Below are 20,001 nucleotides of genomic sequence, written 5' to 3'. Positions count from 1 at the left end.
AGCAAAATATCGCCCCGTAACATGCCTACCAACAAAATACAAAATATTAACTTCAGTCATTACACAGAAATTAATGGCACATACAACACAGAAAAAAATTATAAATGAAGAACAAAAAGGCTGCTGCAAAGGAGCACGAGGATGTAAACAGCAACTGATAATAGATGCAGAGGTGACATATCAAGCTAAAACTAAACAAAGATCGCTACACTACGCATACATTGATTACCAAAATGCTTTTGATAGTGTACCCCACTCATGGTTACTACAGATATTGGAAATATACAAAGAAGGTCCTAAATTGATACAGTTCCGAAACATAGTAATGAAAAATTGGAAAACCGCACTTAATATCCAAACAATTTCTAATAATATCACATCACAGCCAATACAGATTAAGCGTGGAATATACCAAGGAGACTCATTAAATCCTTTCTCGTTCTGCCTTGCTCTGAACCCACTATCCAACATGCTAAATAATACAAATTATGGATGTAATATTACTGGAACATACCAACATAAAATCACACATTTGCTATACATGGATGATCTAAAACTACTGGTAGCAACAAATCAACAACTCAACCAATTACTAAATATAACAGAAGTATTCAGCAATGATATAAATATGGATTTTGGGACAGACAAATGTAAGAAAAATAGCATGGTCAAGGGAAAACACATTAAACAAGATGTTTACATGTTGGATAACCACAGCGACTGCATAGAAGCGATGGAAAAACAGATGCCTATAAATATCTAGGACACAGACAAAAAAAATAGGAATACATAATACAAATATTTAAGAAGAACTAAAAGAAAAATATAGACAAAGACTAACAAAAATACTGAAAACAGAACTGACAGCAAGAAACAAGACAAAAGTTGTAAATACTTATGCTATACCAATATTGACCTACTCATTTGGAGTAGTGAAATGGAGTAACACAGACCTAGAAGCATTCAATACACTTACACGATCACAATGCCACAAATATAGAACACATCACATACATTCAGCAACAGAAAGATTCACATTAAACAGAAAGGAAGGAGGAAGGGGATTTATCGACATAAAAAACCACATTATGGCAGGTGGACAATTTAAGAAAATTCTTTATAGAACGAGCAGAAACTAGCAAAATACACAAAGCTATCACTCATATAAATACATCGGTTACACCATTGCAATTTCATAACCACTTCTACAACACTTCAGATCACATAACATCAACAGATACGATGAAAGTAAATTGTAAAAAGAAAACACTACATGGCAAGCACCTGTATCATCTAACACAGCCACACATCGATCAAGACGCATCCAACACATGGCTAAGAAAAGGTTATATATACAGTGAGACGGAAGGATTCATGATTGCAATACAGTATCAAACAATAAACACTAGATATTACAGAAAGCATATTATTAAAGATCCCAATACCACAACAGATAAATGCAGACTTTGCAAACAACAAATAGAAACAGTAGATCACATCACAAGCGGATGTACAATACTAGCAAATACACAATACACCAGAAGACATGACAATGTAGCAAAAATAATACATCAACAACTTGCCATACAACATAAACTAATAAAACAACACGTTCCCACATACAAGTATGCACCACAAAATGTACTGGAGAATGATGAATGCAAATTATACTGGAACAGAACCATTATAACAGATAAAACAACACCACATAACAAACCTGACATCATACTCACCAATAAAAAGAAGAAATTAACACAACTAATCGAAATATCCATACCCAATACAACAAATATACAGAAGATAACAGGAGAAAAAATTGAAAAATACATCCAACTGGCTGAGGAAGTCAAGGACATGTGGCATCAGGATAAAGTTGACATTATACCAATTATACTATCAACTGCAGGAGTCATACCACACAACATCCACCAGTATATCAACGCAATGGAGCTACATCCAAATGTATATATACAACTACGGAAATCTGTAATTATTGATACATGTTCAATTATCCGAAAGTTCCTAAATGCAATGTAACATATACCATACAGTTAAAAGGAAGTCACACTTGATCAAGGTCCGCGTCACTTTCCATTTTTAACCACACATAACGTCTGAGAAAGGAAAGAAATAATAATAATAACAGATACAGGAATGAATATATGAAGTTTAAGAAATGCTCTGTAATATCATTTTTAGTCAAAATACACATACTACCAAAATGTGAACCCCATGTCTTTTAATTCATGCGGATGTCAAACATCCCAAAACATCAATTTCGGGGAAGTTACTTACCTGACGGTTTTCAAAATCAGGATTCGTTACTTTCAAGTAATTCCACACCATTCTACTAATATATTACTCAATTATAATAATGTCAAAATTTTATGTACGCAGCTGCATTAAGTTATGGCTGCCAGCAGAACAAGAACGATACCGCACTGGGCTGAGCCTTGAAGCTGAGTGGAGCGAAGGGCGAGTCTATCTTTCTCATTGTTACTCTTCGTTGTAACTGGGAACTGTCGCTAAGTATCGAAAGCTTCCCCCTGGGCCGTGTGATTAGAAGAGGCCCGAGGTATGGGAAAAGTCAACACTGACTGTGTCGTGACCACACAGAGACTTCGAAATCAAATATTTGATTGTAAGGTGTATCCAGCGCTATTTTACTGTTGTCCAGTCGGTCACAAAATGGGAACCACAGTGAAAATAAAAGATGATGGATTTGCAACCATTAACAACACCTTCCAGCTACTTATCTATATAGCCGTCGCTCCAGATTAGACATTATCGTAGCATTGTAATAACTTTCCAATACCCTTGTCATAGAAGGCAGCCGCCTATTCTTCCCGACAATTCTCTGCGTCAGTCTGCATCTCGTTATGCGTGCAAAAATGTTATCTTCATATCCCTCCTCACCGCCTCTGCGGTGTGCGGCTGAGAACTGTCATGAAGAAGGAATTGCATGACAGTTACGTTACTTGAGGTTGCATGAAATTAGGCGAAATCACTCATACTTAGGGGCAGATCATGCTCTAGGCATCTTCACGTACAGAGATGAAAGAACATACAAGATGTGATCGAAGGGAATACCAGAAACACTGCTCAACACGTCGGTGCAAACCTTCTTGGATTTTCACTGTGGTTTCCATTTCGCGACCGATCGGACCTCAATAAACGAATAGTCCTCGTAAAATCGAATCACAACTTAGTAATGATGAATATTGGACTGAAGCTTAGGAGAATGGTCCCGAAGAACCAATGGGGACGGAAGTGAGATACTGAAGTGTAGAGCATACGACGTGGTGTGCTGGAATTTATCTAAGCCTGTAGATATTGCGTTAATGAATTTCACAATAGGCAATTCATTTGAAGAATGTAAAAAGGGTAGTCAGAGAAATTACACAGACAAATGTAGATATAACGTTGGTAACTGCGAAGAGATCTGGAGTAACATAAAAAGGACTTCAACTGATTGAGAAAATAAGAAAGTATACAAATATTCAAGGAAAAGGAGGAATATAACAATGTAAGTCCCTGAGGAACGAAATAAATAGGAAGTACAAGGAACACAAAGTGAAATGGTTGCTGGAAATATGTGAAGAATTATAATAAGAAGTGTTCGTCGGGACGACTGATTCACTGTAAATAAAAGTCAATGGAACGTTTGGTTAAATTTAAAGCAATGGCACCAACATTGGGACTGCAAAGATTATTCCACTGCTCAACAGATAAGAGTATGGATAGGTGAGTACAATAGACTGAAGGCATCCTCAAGGGGAAGGACTTGTCTGTTGACGTCACTGACGAAGAAACTGGAGTAGCAGTGGAATACAGAGGGAATCCAAGTAGTTAGAGCTTGAAACAACGTTGTAAGACCCGCGGTCATATAAGGCGGAAGTGATAGATAACAACTTTCTGAAATCATTAGTCGAAGCGGCTACCAGACAATGAAGTCGGTTTGTAGAATCAATGTTGTATGAGTTTGGAGATATACCTCACACTTTCTGAAAAATATAATCCACACAACCATGAAGGTAGCAAGGGCAGTTGTAAAAACTATCGCACAATCACCCTAACATCTTATGTATCCAAGTTTCTGACAATCGAAAAGCAGATTGAGAATCTGTGAGGTGATGGGCAGCTTAGCTTTCGGAAGGGTAAATGAATTACAAGGACGGTTCTGAGGTTGCGGTTCATGACGGACGCAATACTTCAGAAAAACAACAATAAGACTGGAAGAGTAAGAACAAAGTGCTGTCCTTTCTTCTTGTCAGTGTTTTCTATACGTTCCATTCTTCACCGATTCTGCGGAAAACCTCCTCATGTCTTCTTTAATCAGTCCACCCAATTTTCAGATTGCTTCCACAGCACTACATCTCGGACGCTTCGAGTCTCTTCTTTTCACTTTCATACAATCCTGTGCCGCAAATTTTGACCTCAAATTAAAGCTAATGTTTTATACTAGTAGATTTGCTTTGGGCGAGAATGCCTCTTTGCCTGACTGCTCTAGTCTGATTTCCATGTCTTCCTCAATATTTCCGCTATGTGTTTTATGCTTTCAAGGTAGCATAATTCCTTTACTTCATTCACTACCTCTTCCCAAATTTTCATGTTAAGTTTATCAGATATATCAGTTCTAGTACTTCTTTTTTTTTGATTGATTGATTTATTAATTGAGGGGGTTGTAGAGCTCTTTTCTTTTCTTTTTTTTTTGTCTTTAGTTTACTATCGGACCATCCTGTGTGTTCATTAGACTGTTCATTCCAGCCAACAAGTTCTACAGGTATTCTTCGCTTTCACTCAGGATAGCAATATCATCAGGTAATCTTATTTTTGGTGTCCTCCCAATATAAATTTTAATCCCACTTCTCAATTTGTCTTCTAATCCCATCTTTACTTCTTCGACGTACTGTGCGAAAGATTACATTCTCCTCTTACACCCTACCTAATCTTAACACTTGGTTGTTGGTCTCCGATTCTAGTTTTTTCTTCTTGTTTCTTGGAAAAATGGAATATTACCGACTTTCCCTGTAGCTTACACGTACGATCCTGAGAATTTCTAACATCTTACAGTTTTTAAACTGTCATTTGATTTTCCTACGTTGGCAAATACTCTGAACCTGACTTGATCTCTCATAAGTCTTGCTTTAATAATCGATCAGAGCCTCTGTCTCTATGGTGCCTTTATCTTTCCTAAAACGAAACTGATCGTGTTCTAGGACTTCCTCAGTTACCTTTTCCCTATTTTGTAAATTAAACCTGTCAGCAACTAGGATGCATGAACTGTTAAGCTAATTGTGATAAAAGTCCTAGCACTTATTTGCCCCGGCTATCTTAAGGACTGAGTGGATGATATTTTCCTAAGGGTCTAATGTTATGTCTCCAGAACCACCCGATGTATAAATCAACTGGAATAATAGTCTGTTTCCGTTTCCTCCGGTGATTTTGTAAATATCTGAATAAATATTCTGCATGCCTTCGTCGTAATTTGATCACATGTCTTCCAAAACTCTTTCATGTTACTAATAAATCCCCTCTATCCTCAGCCCCCTGGTACAGACTTTCACTGCACTCTTTACACCTACCTCCTCTCTCCTTTGCATGTAACAATAGAATTCCTAGTGCACTCTTAAAGTTGACATCTTTGGATTAAGTTTCACAAAAGATATTTTGACTTCTTTATAAACTAATCAGTCCTTTCGACGACGTTTGTTTTTCGATTTCCCCACATTATTTCAGTTGCCTCTACGCTTTGTCTTCCCTGCACTTCATATTTATTTTATTCCTAAGCCACTTTTGCTGCTGATTTCTTCTTCTTTACTTGGTCGATTGAAGTATTTTTTCTGTTATCCAAGATTTCCTCGCAGCTGTCATCCGTTTTGACTGTCCAGTGATGTGATTCCTTTTTTAGAGATGTCCACTGCTCTTCAACTGAATTCATTATCGAAATATCCTATGCCCGCGACGTCGAGATGTATTCCTGAACTATTGTTGTTGTTGTGGTTGATTTATTGTCGATTCTGATGAAAATAATCCTATCACCGAGCTGTTCTCAGAAACACATTCTCTGCTCCTCCTTCCCATTCATGACGAACCCTACATATATCTCATCTTTTTCAGCTTTTGTTAATTAGCCCATATTCTGCTGACGAGAAATCCTTCTTTTCTTTCCATTTCACATCACTGACCCTCACTATTTATAGTCGAGCCTTTATTTACGTTTTGAGATATTCTGCCCCACCTACCACGTTCAGATTTACGTCATTCCACGCTTCGACGGCTTTTGGTTTATGCAGTTTTCTTCTTGTGGTCACCTCTCACTCTGCAGTGCCCTCCTGCAGACACGAGTAAAAGACAAATCCGGAATCTTCTGCCAGTGGAGACATTCATGACACATTTTCGATCACTGGACACATATGCTGTGGATTACATTACCTGCCTTTAATGCCGTGGTTTCTACTGCCTTCAGCATACACATGCCATTGATTCTTGCTGAGTCTTTTGACCTTTACGGGTAGTTTCCCACCCCAATGAGAAAAGTGTTTCCTAGGCCTCTGCCCGCTCCTCCGATCTCGTTAACAAGGCCGATGGCAGAACGAGGCTCACCGCTTGTACTAGAAAGTCTTCAGCCACTTCTGTCTTGGATAGCTTTAGTTTCATGAGGAACAATATCTAGCGCATCCAGCAGATTATAACATATACGAAGACTCATACTGGTTCTCTTGCTCTCCCAATTGAGGTCATTAGCAGGAGAGGCTAGAGACAGACTTACTCGGAATTTCCATGAGGTCTCCTAAAAGTGGAAATTCTTTCCCAGTTTGTTATTTTTTAACTACGAAAGTGGCAGTTTTCTAGTCGTCTCTTACATCTAACTGCAGGTACTGAAGGATGTTAATTAAAAAAATTATTGTATATAGGTTTCAATCCAACAAACAGTATGAAAAATATACGTTTCGATCAAAACGTATTCGGTATATGTACTACTAGAAAGGCATGGCAGCAATGTGGAGAGAACTGAATCGAGATCGAAGACCATCTTTATGCCACTGTTAGGACACACAGTGGCTATAATGCCACATGTTAAAAAAATTAAAACAAGTAAAAAAAAACGACGCACCACGAATGAATTCTCCGAATGATACGCAAATCGGTAGAGCTTATGTACACGTTCAGATAAACAAATGATTACAATTTTATAAAAATTGGATGATTTATTCAAGATAAGGAGCTTTACAAATTGTGTGAAAGGCGTTAGTCCACCTCTGGCCCTTATGCAAGCAGTTATTTGGCTTCGCATTGACTGATAGAGTTGTTGGAGGTGCTCGTGACGGATTTCACACCAAATTCTGCCCAACTGGCGCGTTCCATCGTCAAACTTCCGAGGTGTTTGAAGGGGCCTGCACATAATGCTCCAAGCGTTCTCAATTAGAGAGAGAGGTCCGGAGAACTTATGCGAAGCACAACGGGGTGCCGCCATAGAGCCGTGCTGTAAGGGTGCCATGAAGGACAACCAAATGGGTGCTCCTATGAAATGTAGTGGCAACCCAGGCCATCATACCTGACTGTGGGTCGTATGGCTGCCAACCGTCTGGTTGGTATCCAGACACGTCCTTGCTGGTCATAAGGTCTCAGCTCGAAGCGGGGCTCATCACTGAACTCAGTTCTACTCCAGTGAATGAGGTTCCAGGTCTAATGTGCCCAATACCACTGCAAGTGGGCTTGTCGGTGAACAGTCAGTGTTAGTCGGCGTAACGGGTGCCGTGAGCTCAGGCCCATTTCTGTGAGCCGCCTATTTAGTGCTTAGTTGTGGTCACTGAAGCGCCAGATGCACGTAGGATCGACGATAACGACGAATCCGGGTCTCTGAGTGCTTCTGACGATGGCTCGGTCCTCACATTCTGTCGTCTCCCTAAGTCGACGCTTCCTTCTCGAAGCTGTATTCAGCCATGGTTCACCCCGTCCTGCCTGTACAGAAAGAAATTCTCAAACAAACTTTATGCCCTCGTATCGTCATGTCCGCTGTTTACTATCCTTACCATCTGGGCGGTGAAACTGCGCTGCAGTGACACACATTCATCCGTCGGCCGCCATAGTTACAATTTCGCATCTTCCGTCGATATAAATAAGAATTTATAACCTCGTGGTCCGTCTTGATTTTTTATTTGTTTGAATGTGTTATGGGTACTACATGGTTCAACATGCAATTCGTATGGACTATGAAAATAATAAATGCTTTTTGAGTATCGTCTTGAAGAATTAGTTGCGATTTTGAGCCGGCCGGAGTGGCCGTGCGGTTCTAGGCACTACAGTCTGGAGCCGAGCGACCACTGCGGTCGCAGGTTCGAATCCTGCCTTGGGCATGGATGTGTGTGATGTCCTTAGGTTAGTAAGGTTTAATTAGTTCTAAGTTCTAGGCGACTGATGACCTCAGAAGTTGAGTCGCATAGTGCTCAGAGCCATTTGAACCATTTGCGATTTTGAAACACATGCTGTGTCAGTTGATGAGCATTCATTTATTTATTTCATTAACAGCACAGAGTAACCCTCCACCTTGAAATCTAAGGTCGATCGAGGGCTGCTAAATCTAATAGCAAAGAGCTCATATTTTTACAGTGTTATTGGTACGCAGTTGTTAAAGCTATTTTAAATAACGTAAAGAACAAAGTACATAAAAAATTTCTACTTTTACAGAGAATTTAATGCTTTAGGACTGCCAAAGTTGTTCCTACCTAGTACAGGAAAATATAATTTATATAATACAAAAGTCGAAAAAATGTCATACAATAAGTTTGTTGAAAATAAGGTACAATACGTAGAGAGATGTGATATGCTACATTTGGATGTGTTAATATAGGCTAAGTGGCTTGTTGGTTGATCTCATCAGAGATGAGATTTTTGTGGGTTTTTTGTGTTCGGGTGTGCAGATACATGGCGAGTTGCACGTTGGGACACTGTATGACGTTTGTATAATTGTTGGTAATTGTGGTATATTCTTTGTGATACCTTACATACATACACACCTGGTAGTATACAGATTATATACTGATCGAGCATTTGATACATGGAGTACATGAATTTTAGCTTTTCATGAAGAATAAACGTCTGGTTGTAAATTTAGTAGTAGAAATGGAATGTAGTTCATTGCCTCCTGAGTGCAGCAATCCTTAAATAACTTAATCCATTAGATTTTTGGTTTTATACATGGTTTATACAGAAAATACATCTGATGTATAAAAAACATTGGTTGTAGCTTTACATAAAGAACAGAATACACTTTTGCCTACACATAACAAAACGTATAATACATTACTGCTTGCTTACAGTATACTATACACAACATGCAGTGCGTCGTTGGGAAGGAGGAGCCTCGGAACAAAAATTCGTTCCTGCCTTTTCCTCCCAAGCGACGTTTGCCTTTTTCCTAAAGTATTTTTTGTGGTGTCACTCATTCTGTCAGTGCTTTGTTTGTTTTATGATTGTTACTACCTGTTGTGTTGTCCGTGGCTCTGTTATGACGTATAGAGTCGTGTGTTGTTGGTTTGGGTCCCTTACGTGTTGATCCCCTTTTAATCATATTCAACCTTAGTGTGTTGGTTCCTTCCTCGGTTTCGGAATCTGTGGTCGTGCTTGCGTCCTCTGACGTGGTTTGTTGTGTAGTTTGTGCTTGTCTACGCCTCCTTACATATGGGTTTTGGCGGTTGTATTCTTCGTACAATGTGTTCGATACAACATCAGCTCGGGATTACGTGTTATTCTGGCGATGTCATTATCGTTCTACGTAAGTCTTACATGTACTAGCGTGTTGCATTGCAGTATGACGCGTTCTGGTGTCTCAGTTTCCCCACAAATGTATATTTCCGTGTTAGTCTCATACGTTTTAAGAGTACTGGGTATGGCCCGTTGCCAGTCAGGAAATGGACCATCTGGCTTGGGTCGACCTTTCGCGTACATCAGGGAAGAAAGAGTGTACTTAGAGACCCTTGTCGAATGCCTTTCACTCTCTCTGTCGTGTTTGAATCCGCTATTGTTTCATTTGTGTTTTGTTTGTAATGTTGATTCCTGTAATCTCGGTGACTTTATCGAGCTTGCCGTTCTTAACCCAGTAACGTGCAGCTCCATAAAGTACTGTAATATCTATGGAGCAAGTCCCCACCACAATGCAGAGTGTCTCTAATGATGTGGTGTTGAAGGCTCCACTCATTCTCAGGAGTACACTACGTTGACCTCGTCTTGCAATTATCTTGTTAGTCTGTACGTCCAGTCTTGCACTTGCGGTGAAGCATGCAAAGCATGAGCATTGCTGAATGCGGCTTCTTTGATGGTATACGTCTTCCTGAGACAAATCAGACATGCTCTGTGGAGGACAAATCAGAGGACACGGCTTGCTATACACGGATTCGTGCATTCATCTAGATGTCTGTAAGGTGTAAGTTCGTGTAGTATTCTGCTGGAATATGCCACTTGGTACCATGCACACAAAGGGTATGACAACAGAGTTGACCATTTTGCTATATAGTGGCGAGTGTTCAGCCCCCTTCAGCAATTTCGAAATGAGTTCTGCTGACATATCAGTAGCTTCCCAAATGATGATACCATGAATTGGAGAGGTATGTGTGTCGAGTATCACCGCTTCCTGCGACTTTTCAGAAGGTCGTCTGAAGAAAAAGCAGCGTCAGGCTTACTACCACAAACAGAAAGCAATTCCCATCCTTGAATACCACACTATGTCCCAGTCGACACTGGGTGTGCCCGATCCAAGTCTCTATCAGTGGTAAACGATACATGGCAAATCCACATCTCAAACCATCTTCCATGAATCTCTTCCTGTCGGTTGGTGGTCTTCTTGCCATACTCTTGTCCTCAGTCCATCGCGTCGCCACATGCTCTGCCGTCTATATACTGCAGCCAACTGTACTTGCGATATTTCGATATGATGTTATCGAGTCCCTCACGCCAAAGATTCGACATACTTCAAAGTCGGAGAGGCGTCAACAAACTACACATGCACATACTCTCGACAATATTTGTTGTGCTGTGCCCCTATTAGCATTAGAAACACACAATGCATATATCATGTACCATGCATACCACCATATACCATCAGTAGTGATCTCAGTTTGCTGGACTGAAAATACTGAGAATAAGCTCGCTTAAGGATGATGTGATAAACATATCCCATAGGCATAAAAAATAATGGAGTTTGGTAAAGTTGTCCGTGTTGCAACTCTAGACACTTCCGACATAAATGTAGTTTCAGAAGTTCTACAGTTTTACAGTCTGTAAGCTGGTTAAGGCAGGAAGTGAAAGTTGCACTTCAACAAAAATTGCATACGCTGGATTATTCACTGGTATGCCGCCTTTCTCCTCTTCCTGCAGGGTTTCTGGAACGCTACTCCAGATACAGGCGAGAGTCCATGCAGCTGCTCTCCCTCGGTGTGACGCATCTCTCACAGCTGTTCATTCCCCTCGCATTCGAACACATGGTAAGTGAGGTTCTTTTGTTTCCTTCTATTTTGAGCTGTGCTATATGTGCGTGGGGTGAAAACCTGACACACACACAGCCTTGTGTAAGTAGTTAGTTCTCGGTATCTGTTTCCTGACTTACCTGGCTCACACTGACATTACCATACCTCTTTGACTGTAATGTTAACTCTGAAGGAGTTCTGACCCATCTCTAAATCTGCAATCCACGTGGGGCTATCAGACAGAGAATGAAAAGAAAAGAGTTATCTTTTTTTATTTCTTACTTTCTCAGAATTTCCAATGTAAATTGATGGGGAAATAAATCCCAACACCAAGAAGTAATTAATACAGAGTAGTGAAATTATTGGAATACATTTATCTGTATAACATATTTAAGTGATAAACAGGTTAAGGTAAACTCAAAGAAAGCCATTGCAAGTTGAAATGCGGGTACAATAATAACAAATGTAACCGATAGGATGTTGAATGCAAACACACAAACACGCATGCATTGTGTTGTACAGGTGTCAGATTTAGTTGTGGAGTGGAGTACCATGCCTGTTGTACTTGGTCAGTCAATACGGGGTCTGGTAACACTATTTGTGGAGAACGCTGGAGTTGTCGTCTGATGACGACACATACATTCTCGGCTGGGGACAGATCTGCTGATCGAACAGGCCAATGCCACATGTCGATAATCCATAGAGAATGTTGGGTTACAATAACGGCCACAGTCACACAAGGGGTGATCCCTGTGGTTATTGGGACCAGGCAGACAGGTTTTTTAGGTTAAAGCCAAATTCCAGACAGACAACAACCATGGAAAATAGAAGAAAAGAAACTTCATGCACAGCAAATAGGGATAAAGCTAAGGGTGGTATCAACTTACTTCTCCAAAATATCAAGGGAATAAAAAATAAAGTAGATGAGCTGATAATGCGTTTAAATGATCTCAAAAATAAGAATGAAATTGATATACTTTGTCTCTCTGAGCACCATGTAACTGTGGAGATGGAACATGTCATTATAAATGGGTATAATTTAGCATCTTACACTTGTAGATCTAGTATGGATAAAGGAGGAGTTGCCATTTCTATAAAACAATGGTACAAATACAGAACTGTTGAAGTAAGAAAATTTTGTGTTGATCAGCACTTTGAGGTTTGTACATGTGAACTTCAGCTAGATAATGTTGTCTTGATATTAGCAACAGTGCACAAGTCTCCACTAGCAGATTGGGAGCTATTCATAAAAAAGTTTGATTCCCTATTATGCTGCCTGTTAGACAAAAAGAAGAAGTTATTAATCTGTGGTGATTTCAATGTTAACTTTCTAAGCAATTCTGAAAGCAAAAGTGAACTAGAAGTGTTGTTAACAACATATAACTTATAAATAGTGATCAATTTCCCTACACATATAGCTCAGGACAGCAGTACTCTAATAGATAACGAATTTGTACACCAAGAGGATGTAGAACAAACACATGCTTTGCCTGTGGTAAACGGATTATCTGATCATGATGCACAACTGATTAACTTACAAAACCTAACAGGGAGTACGCTTCAGAAACCATTAAGTGAAAGTGTGAGGGTACTCAACCCGGTATCTATAGATCACTTCAGAGAAAGTTTAGGAAATGTAAACTGGGAAGATGTATGTAATGAGCCAAATACTAATGATAAATGCAGCGTATTTCTTGATAAATGTATATCCCTTTTTAACATTGTTTTCTAAAGACATTACTAAATGTAACACCACAAACTTTTCAAAGAAACCTTGGATTACTACAGGTAGTAAAGTGTCTTCAGAAAGAAAAAGAAAACTGTATAAGACAGCAAGAAACAGTAAAGATCCAGAAGTAGTTTTACACTATAAAAATTATTGTAACATACTGAGAAAAGTTGTAAGGAAATCAAGAAATATGTATGTTAGAGAAGAAATTAACAACTCCAGCAATAAAATCAAATCAATATGGAATGTTGTTAAAAGGGAGACAGGGAAAGTAACCACTGGGGTAGGTAGTATTGCTGTTAAAGAGACTGAGACCATCTTAACCAACAGTACACAGGTAGCCAATGTATTTAACAATCACTTCTTAAGTGTTGGAGAAAAAATTGGTGAGAATAGTTCAAAAGAAAAAACCAGGCAGTACATGGAAGAGTCAGTTTTGAAAAATTTTAGTCAGATTTAAGTTTCATATAACAACCTCTTGTGAAACAAGGAAAATTATTAAATCTTTGAAAAATAAATGTTCTGTTGGAGTGGATGACATCTCTAACAAGTTATTAAAACAATGTGGAGCAATTACAGCTCATGTTTTGATTCACATGTGTAATGCATCACTGACTCAGGGCATTTTTCCAGACAGGTTAAAATATGCCATTGTCGGTTCTCTCTACAAAAAGTGGGAAACTACAGACGTCAATAATTACCTGCCAGCATCCTTGCTTACAGCATTTTCAAAAATCTTTGAGAAAGTAATGTACTCAAGAGTGGTTAGCCATCTCAGCAGTAATGGGATACTTAGCAAATCACAGTTCGGATTTCAGAAATGCTGTTCCACTGAGACAGCAATACACAATTTCACTGCCCACATAATAGAGTCTTTAAATAGTAAAATGTCATCAGTAGGAATATTCTGTGACTTATCGAAAGCATTTGATTGTGTGAACCATGATATTATGTTAGAGAAATTACAATTCTGAGGTATAAATGGAACAGCATATGAGTGGTTTAAGCCATATCTACAGAACAGGAAGAAAAAAGTCTCTTTATATGCTTCAAGTGATTCAAAGGAGTTTGCCGCTTCATCTAACTAGGGTGAATTTACATTAGGTGTTCCACATGGTGCTATCATGGGTCCCTTCCTGTTCTTGATATATGTGAATGACCTCCCTTCTTATGTGAAACAAGATGCTGAATTGACACTGTTTGCTGATGATACAAGCATAATTATTAATCCAGTAAAAGAAAGTCTAATAGAAAATGATACAAATAAAGTCTTTGGAAAAGTTATTAATTGGTTTTCTGCGAATGGGCTTGCTCTGAACTTTGAAAAAACACAGTACATCCAATTTTCTGCTGCAAAAACTATAATTCCTTCAATAAACATAACATATCAAAAGCAGTCAGTAGCCAGGGCAGTGCATACTAAGTTTTTGGGTGTACATATAGATGAGAATCTTAATTGGAAAATTCATATTTTGGATCTCCTAAAGCGGCAACTTTTGCAGTCAGAATAATTGCCAATTTTGAGGATGTAGAGATTAGTAAGCTAACATACTTTGCATACTTTCACTCTCTGATGTCATTCAGAATAATATTCTGGGCCAACTCAACACTTAGGCAAAAGGTATTCACTGCTAAAAAGAAAGTAGTTAGAATAACGTGTGGGGTTCATAGTCGCACAGCTTGTAGGCATCTGTTTAAAAGGTTAGGAATTCTTACAACTGCTTCACAGTACATTTCCTCAGTAATGAATTTTTTTCTCAACAACATTGACCAGTTTAAAATCAACAGCGATACTCATGATTACAATACCAGAAAAAAGAAAGACCTACACTATCCTTTACTTAATCTATCTTTGGCACAGAAAGGGGTAAAATATGATGCTATAAAACTTTTTGATAAATTAACAGATGAAATAAAACGTCTGACAGACAGCCATAATAGTTTCAAAAACAAATTGAAAGCATACCTCCTTGAGAACTCCTTCTATACCATAGATGAATTCTTGAATATGAGTAAATAAATCTGAAGATATAATATATGCATTTTGTGCCATTTAAGGGAATGGGATAGATAACAGAAATATTTAGGTATAGCACTATAATGTAAACAAAAAAAGAAAAAAAACGTGTTTCCTGTGCGCATTTCTTGTGCATTTGACACATTCCACATCATAACGGGTTTCTGTGCTATTCATCAATGGAACACGTAACTAACTACGTCACGGAGCGTTATCGTGTTGAAAACACCCCTGGAATGCTGTTCATGAATGGCAGCACAACAGGTCGAATCACGAGAATGACGTACAAATGTATCGTGAGGGTGTATGGGATAATGAGAGAGTGCTCCTGGTGTCATATGTAATGGCACCCTAGATCATAGCTGCAGGTGTAGTTTCGCTGTGCCTGGCATTCAGAAAGGTGGCTTCCAGGCCCTCAGGTGGCCTTTCTCTAACCAACAGACGGCCATCACTGACACAGAGGCAGAACTGTACGTTTTCGTCACCACCGTTGCCAGCAATCACGTACAGTGGCTACATTCCAGCTCATTCTGCAATCACCTGGTCCAAACTCAGTGACGTGTTGATACTGACGTCTTATCCGTTTTAAAGTCTTTCTTGACTAAAGTCAACTCACTACGTCCAACCTCAATGGTAATTAATGCTCAAAACCGTTGCTGTTGCTGCTGTTCTTGTTGTTGTTGTTGTCTTCAGTCCAAGTACTGGTTTGATGCAGCTCTCCACACTACTCTATTCTGTGCGAGCCTCCTCATCTCCCAGTAACTATTGAAACCTGCGCATTTCTGATTCTCCTTACTGTATGCCTCTCATGGTCTCCCCTAAGATTTTTGTCCCCGACACTTCGCTCTAATACTAAGTTGGTGATCCACTGACGTCTCCGAATGTGTCCTATCAACCGATCCCCTTTTTTGGCCAAGTTGCGCCGCAAATTTCTTTCCTTCCCAATTCTGTTTAGTATCGCGTCTTCAGTTATATGATCGGCCCACCTAATATTCAGCATTCTTCTGTAGCACAGATTTCGCAAGCTACGAGGGTTGTTGAGAAAGTAAGTTCCGATCGGTCGTGAAATGGAAACCACAGCGAAAACCAGAAACTTTTCAATTACAGCAGTTAGGTACACCTTCCACCTACTTCTCTACATAATCGCCGCTCCAACTTAGAGTGGTGTCGTAGTGTTGTGTCAACTTTCCAATATCCTAGTCAAAGAAAGCAGCCGACCGTGCTTTTGGCCAGTTATCTGCACTGGTCTGCAGCTCGTTGTCTGTGGAAAAATTTTGTCTTCATAGCCAGAGGTTCCTGTGAGCAGAGATGAGACTCAGGGATAGCCATTTACGGACTGCATTGTGGGTGATCAAACACTTTTCGTAGGAAACGCTGCAGGAGCGTCTTCATTGCGCCTGCAATGTGCGGCCACGAATTGGCATGAAGAAGAAACTGCTCGACAGTTGTGTTGCGCGGGCTGAATGACATAGGCGAAATCTCTAACCAGCAACTCATACATGGAGGGAGACGCTATTCCCTATGCATCTTTGCATGCTCACTGTTCCACTGTTCACTAAAAACTGAAAAGAGTGACACAACACGATCGACGGGCATACTAGAGACACTGCCCAATACATATGTGCAAAGCTTTACCGGATTTTCCCAGTGGTTTCCATTCGGGACCGATCGGAACTTACTTTCTGGACAACCTTCGTATAATTCACATTTTATCTACCCCCGGGGCCTTGTTTTGGCTTAGATCTTACAGAGTCCTGTCAAATTATTCTCGCAGTGCCGTATTACCCATCCTATCATCATCGACGTCCAGTTCCCTTTCTATAATATTGCTTTCAAGTTCATCTCCCTTGTATAGGAGCTCTATATATTCCTTTCACTTTTCACTTTCCCTTATTTGGTTACGACTGGTTTACCATCTGAGCTCTTTATATTCATACAGCTGCTTCTCCTTTCCACAGTCCGCCTGCTTAGTTAGGTTGTAGCGTGCTTGCCATCCATGCGATGGGCCGGGTTGGAGATTTTCTTCACCCGGGGATTGGGTATTGTCCTCATCATCATTTCATCCTCATCATCGACCGCAAGTCGCCCAATGTGGCACCGACTGAAATAAGACTTGCACTTGGCGGCCGAAATCGAATGGGAAATCCCGGCCAATTATGCGATACGAGCATTTCATTTCATTTTCCTTTCCCCAGAGGCTTCTTTAATTTTCATGTAGGCTATATCTACCTTTTCCCTAGTGAAATATTCTTCTAAGCCCCTACATTTGTCCTCTAGCCATTTCTGCATATCAATTCTGCTCTTACTGTCAATCTTATTCTTAAACCTTTTTATTTCTTATAGACATCTTCATTTGCTGCATTTTTAAATATCCTTCTTTCATCAGTTAAATTCAGTATTTCTACCGGACCTCGTCTTCTTAACTATCTGACTCTCTGCTGCAATCACTATTTCATCTCTTTTCTTTCAACTTATCCGTGTCCCATCTCCTTAATTTCCTATTTTTTCCTATTTCTGTAGCTTTACTCTACAGTTCATAACCAATAAATAGTGGTCAAGTCCAAATGTGCCTCTGGAAGTGTCTTAAAACCTGGCTCCTAAATCTCTGTGTAACCATTATATAATCAATCTGAAACTTCCTGGTGTCTCCAGGTCTTTTCCACGTGTACCATCTTATTTTGTTATACTTAAACATGTGTTAGCGACGATTAAATTATATTCTGTGCAAAGCTCTACCAGGCGGATTCCTCCTCTTTAATTCCTTTTCCCCAATCCATTTTTACCTATTATTTTTCCTCTTCCTACTATCGAATTCCAGTCCGCCATCACAAGTAAATTTTCGTCTCCTTTAATTCTCTGAGAAATTTATTTTATCTCATCATACACTTCTTCAAACTCTTCCTCATCTGCGGAGCTAGTTGGCATGTAAATTTGTACTACTGTGGTACGTAAGAAAAGGCCTCCCCATCGACCCCAGACTGTAAACGCATCCTGCTGTCACAGCACCATTTCGTCCAAGTAGCATCATAAAAAAGTAACCTCCACGCAACAAACGTCACATGAGTTATGTGTCAACAGCGCACTTTCTTCATACAGCCGTCGACCATGCAGTTAGCACATGATCAACAATGGAGATTTTGCTGCAATTCCGCTGCTTTGTTGTAGGATCCCAAGGCTGACAATTGGACGCTGAAGCAAATATAATGCTATCTGAACGGAAGGCTTCCGCTTTTTGTTGGTTTCTGCAAACTGAGGACTGGAGTGAAACTGCTCAAGCTAGAATGCTTCAGATTATTCGGTAGAATAATACGTAATGTGGGAAATAGGTCTCACATATAATATACCATTTCATTTCACTTTAATTGCCCTTTAGCAACGTCTTCAGTCACAACCGTGTAACATGCAGCAGATTATGGTGTCAATTACAGAAGAAATATAGACAAAGCTGAGCTAGTTAATGAAATAGTATCTTTCAAATTGCAGTAGTAATAGCTGTAGTAATAGCTGGAAGAACATTAACATACTGCACATTTCGATATTTTGAAGAGGTTTCTTCTTCTTTCTTTCTTTTTTTGTTTGTTTAGGTTACGAGATGTATATAAGACAACGAAATAGCTTTGAGGAGATTTATGGCAATTGCAGAAACTGCAGCATCTTCAGAGTTTTTCTGAGTTTAAGAAAATTAAAGATGATGAAAAACCACTTAAACTAGGATATAGATGAAAAAGGCTATCAAATGCAACTTATGTTTTCGGTAGAATACTACATGGATGCTGAATTTGACTTTACAGAGATAAGTAATGAGTTTGCTTCTCTAAAACAAGAAATCGAAAATTAAATTTGTGATAAAAACGTAATTATTAGGAAAGGAACATGTTCTCAAAACGAATTTGCAGCCCCTTCCTTGTGTGTCCAATTAATAATGTGTACACTTTTAATAACTTACAAGGAGCAAATGAAATGTCCACAAGCTGATATGTAAAATAAGACATATATTTTGTTTTATTTTCAATCTTTACATAAATTTTACTCAGTTTGCAATTTATTCCTAACAATGATGCATTTAATTAATTGTACGCAATTTTTTATCTCTTGTTGTTGTTATTGTTGATGTTGTGATCTTCAGTATGAAAACAGATTTGACGCAGCCCTGCTTGCAAGTCTGTCCTATGCAGTACTCTTCATCCCTTCATACCTAGTGCGTCGTACATCCGTCTGAACCTGCTTTCCCTATTCAGGTCTTTGTCTCTCTGTCTACAAGTTTCCCCTCCCCCCACACCCAGCACTTTTAGCCACTTGCCAAATTGATAAATTCCTTGATGCATCAAAGTGTATCCTACAAAAGCATTACTTCTTTCGGTGTAGTTGCCCCTAATTTTTTCTTTCCCCGTTTCTAATTATTTATCATTTCATGTACCAATCTGATGTTCAGTATTCAGCTACAGAGTGTTCGAAAATTCCCGTTACAAACTGCTAGGATTTGTAGAGGGGAGTCAGTGGGCACTATTGTCAACTGAGACCCATGTCCGGAAACGTACAGTTTCCGTGCTACAACTGTGTGGGAACATGTTGGTAATGTGACCACCTTTACAAGTGATTGATTAGGCGTAACGCCCTACATAAATTGATTTACAGTTCCATCTATTTATAGCCAAAAAATCGCTCGTGTACTCGTTGACGTGTTCTCTTCAGCGTAATGCAGCGCAGCCTCTTCTAAGTCGGGTGCGCGGCGTCTTCTTGGAGCACCACGGTCACGCCTGCTTGCAGTGAAGATACCATTTCCCGAATTG

At 39.4% G+C, this 20,001-nt stretch overlaps 1 protein-coding gene across 3 annotated transcripts in view; it reads left to right on the top strand.

The window, feature by feature from the left end:
* Positions 1 to 20,001, top strand: part of LOC126236531 (uncharacterized) — a 350,541-nt gene that overhangs the window by 236,838 nt on the left and 93,702 nt on the right. For 2 of the 3 annotated variants that reach the window (XM_049945903.1, XM_049945900.1), the window contains exon 4: positions 11,377 to 11,483. The exons of the other annotated variant lie outside the window; for it this stretch is intronic. In XM_049945903.1, the coding sequence (XP_049801860.1) occupies positions 11,377 to 11,483 (107 nt within the window). The remainder of the gene's footprint in view (positions 1 to 11,376; positions 11,484 to 20,001) is intronic. 3 annotated transcript variants of the gene reach the window in all.

This window comes from Schistocerca nitens, chromosome 2, assembly GCF_023898315.1.
Source record: "Schistocerca nitens isolate TAMUIC-IGC-003100 chromosome 2, iqSchNite1.1, whole genome shotgun sequence".
In the NCBI taxonomy this organism is placed as follows: Eukaryota; Metazoa; Arthropoda; class Insecta; order Orthoptera; family Acrididae; genus Schistocerca; species Schistocerca nitens.
Note: the sequence above shows the minus strand (reverse complement) of the source record. Positions and strands in the feature narration are given on the sequence as shown.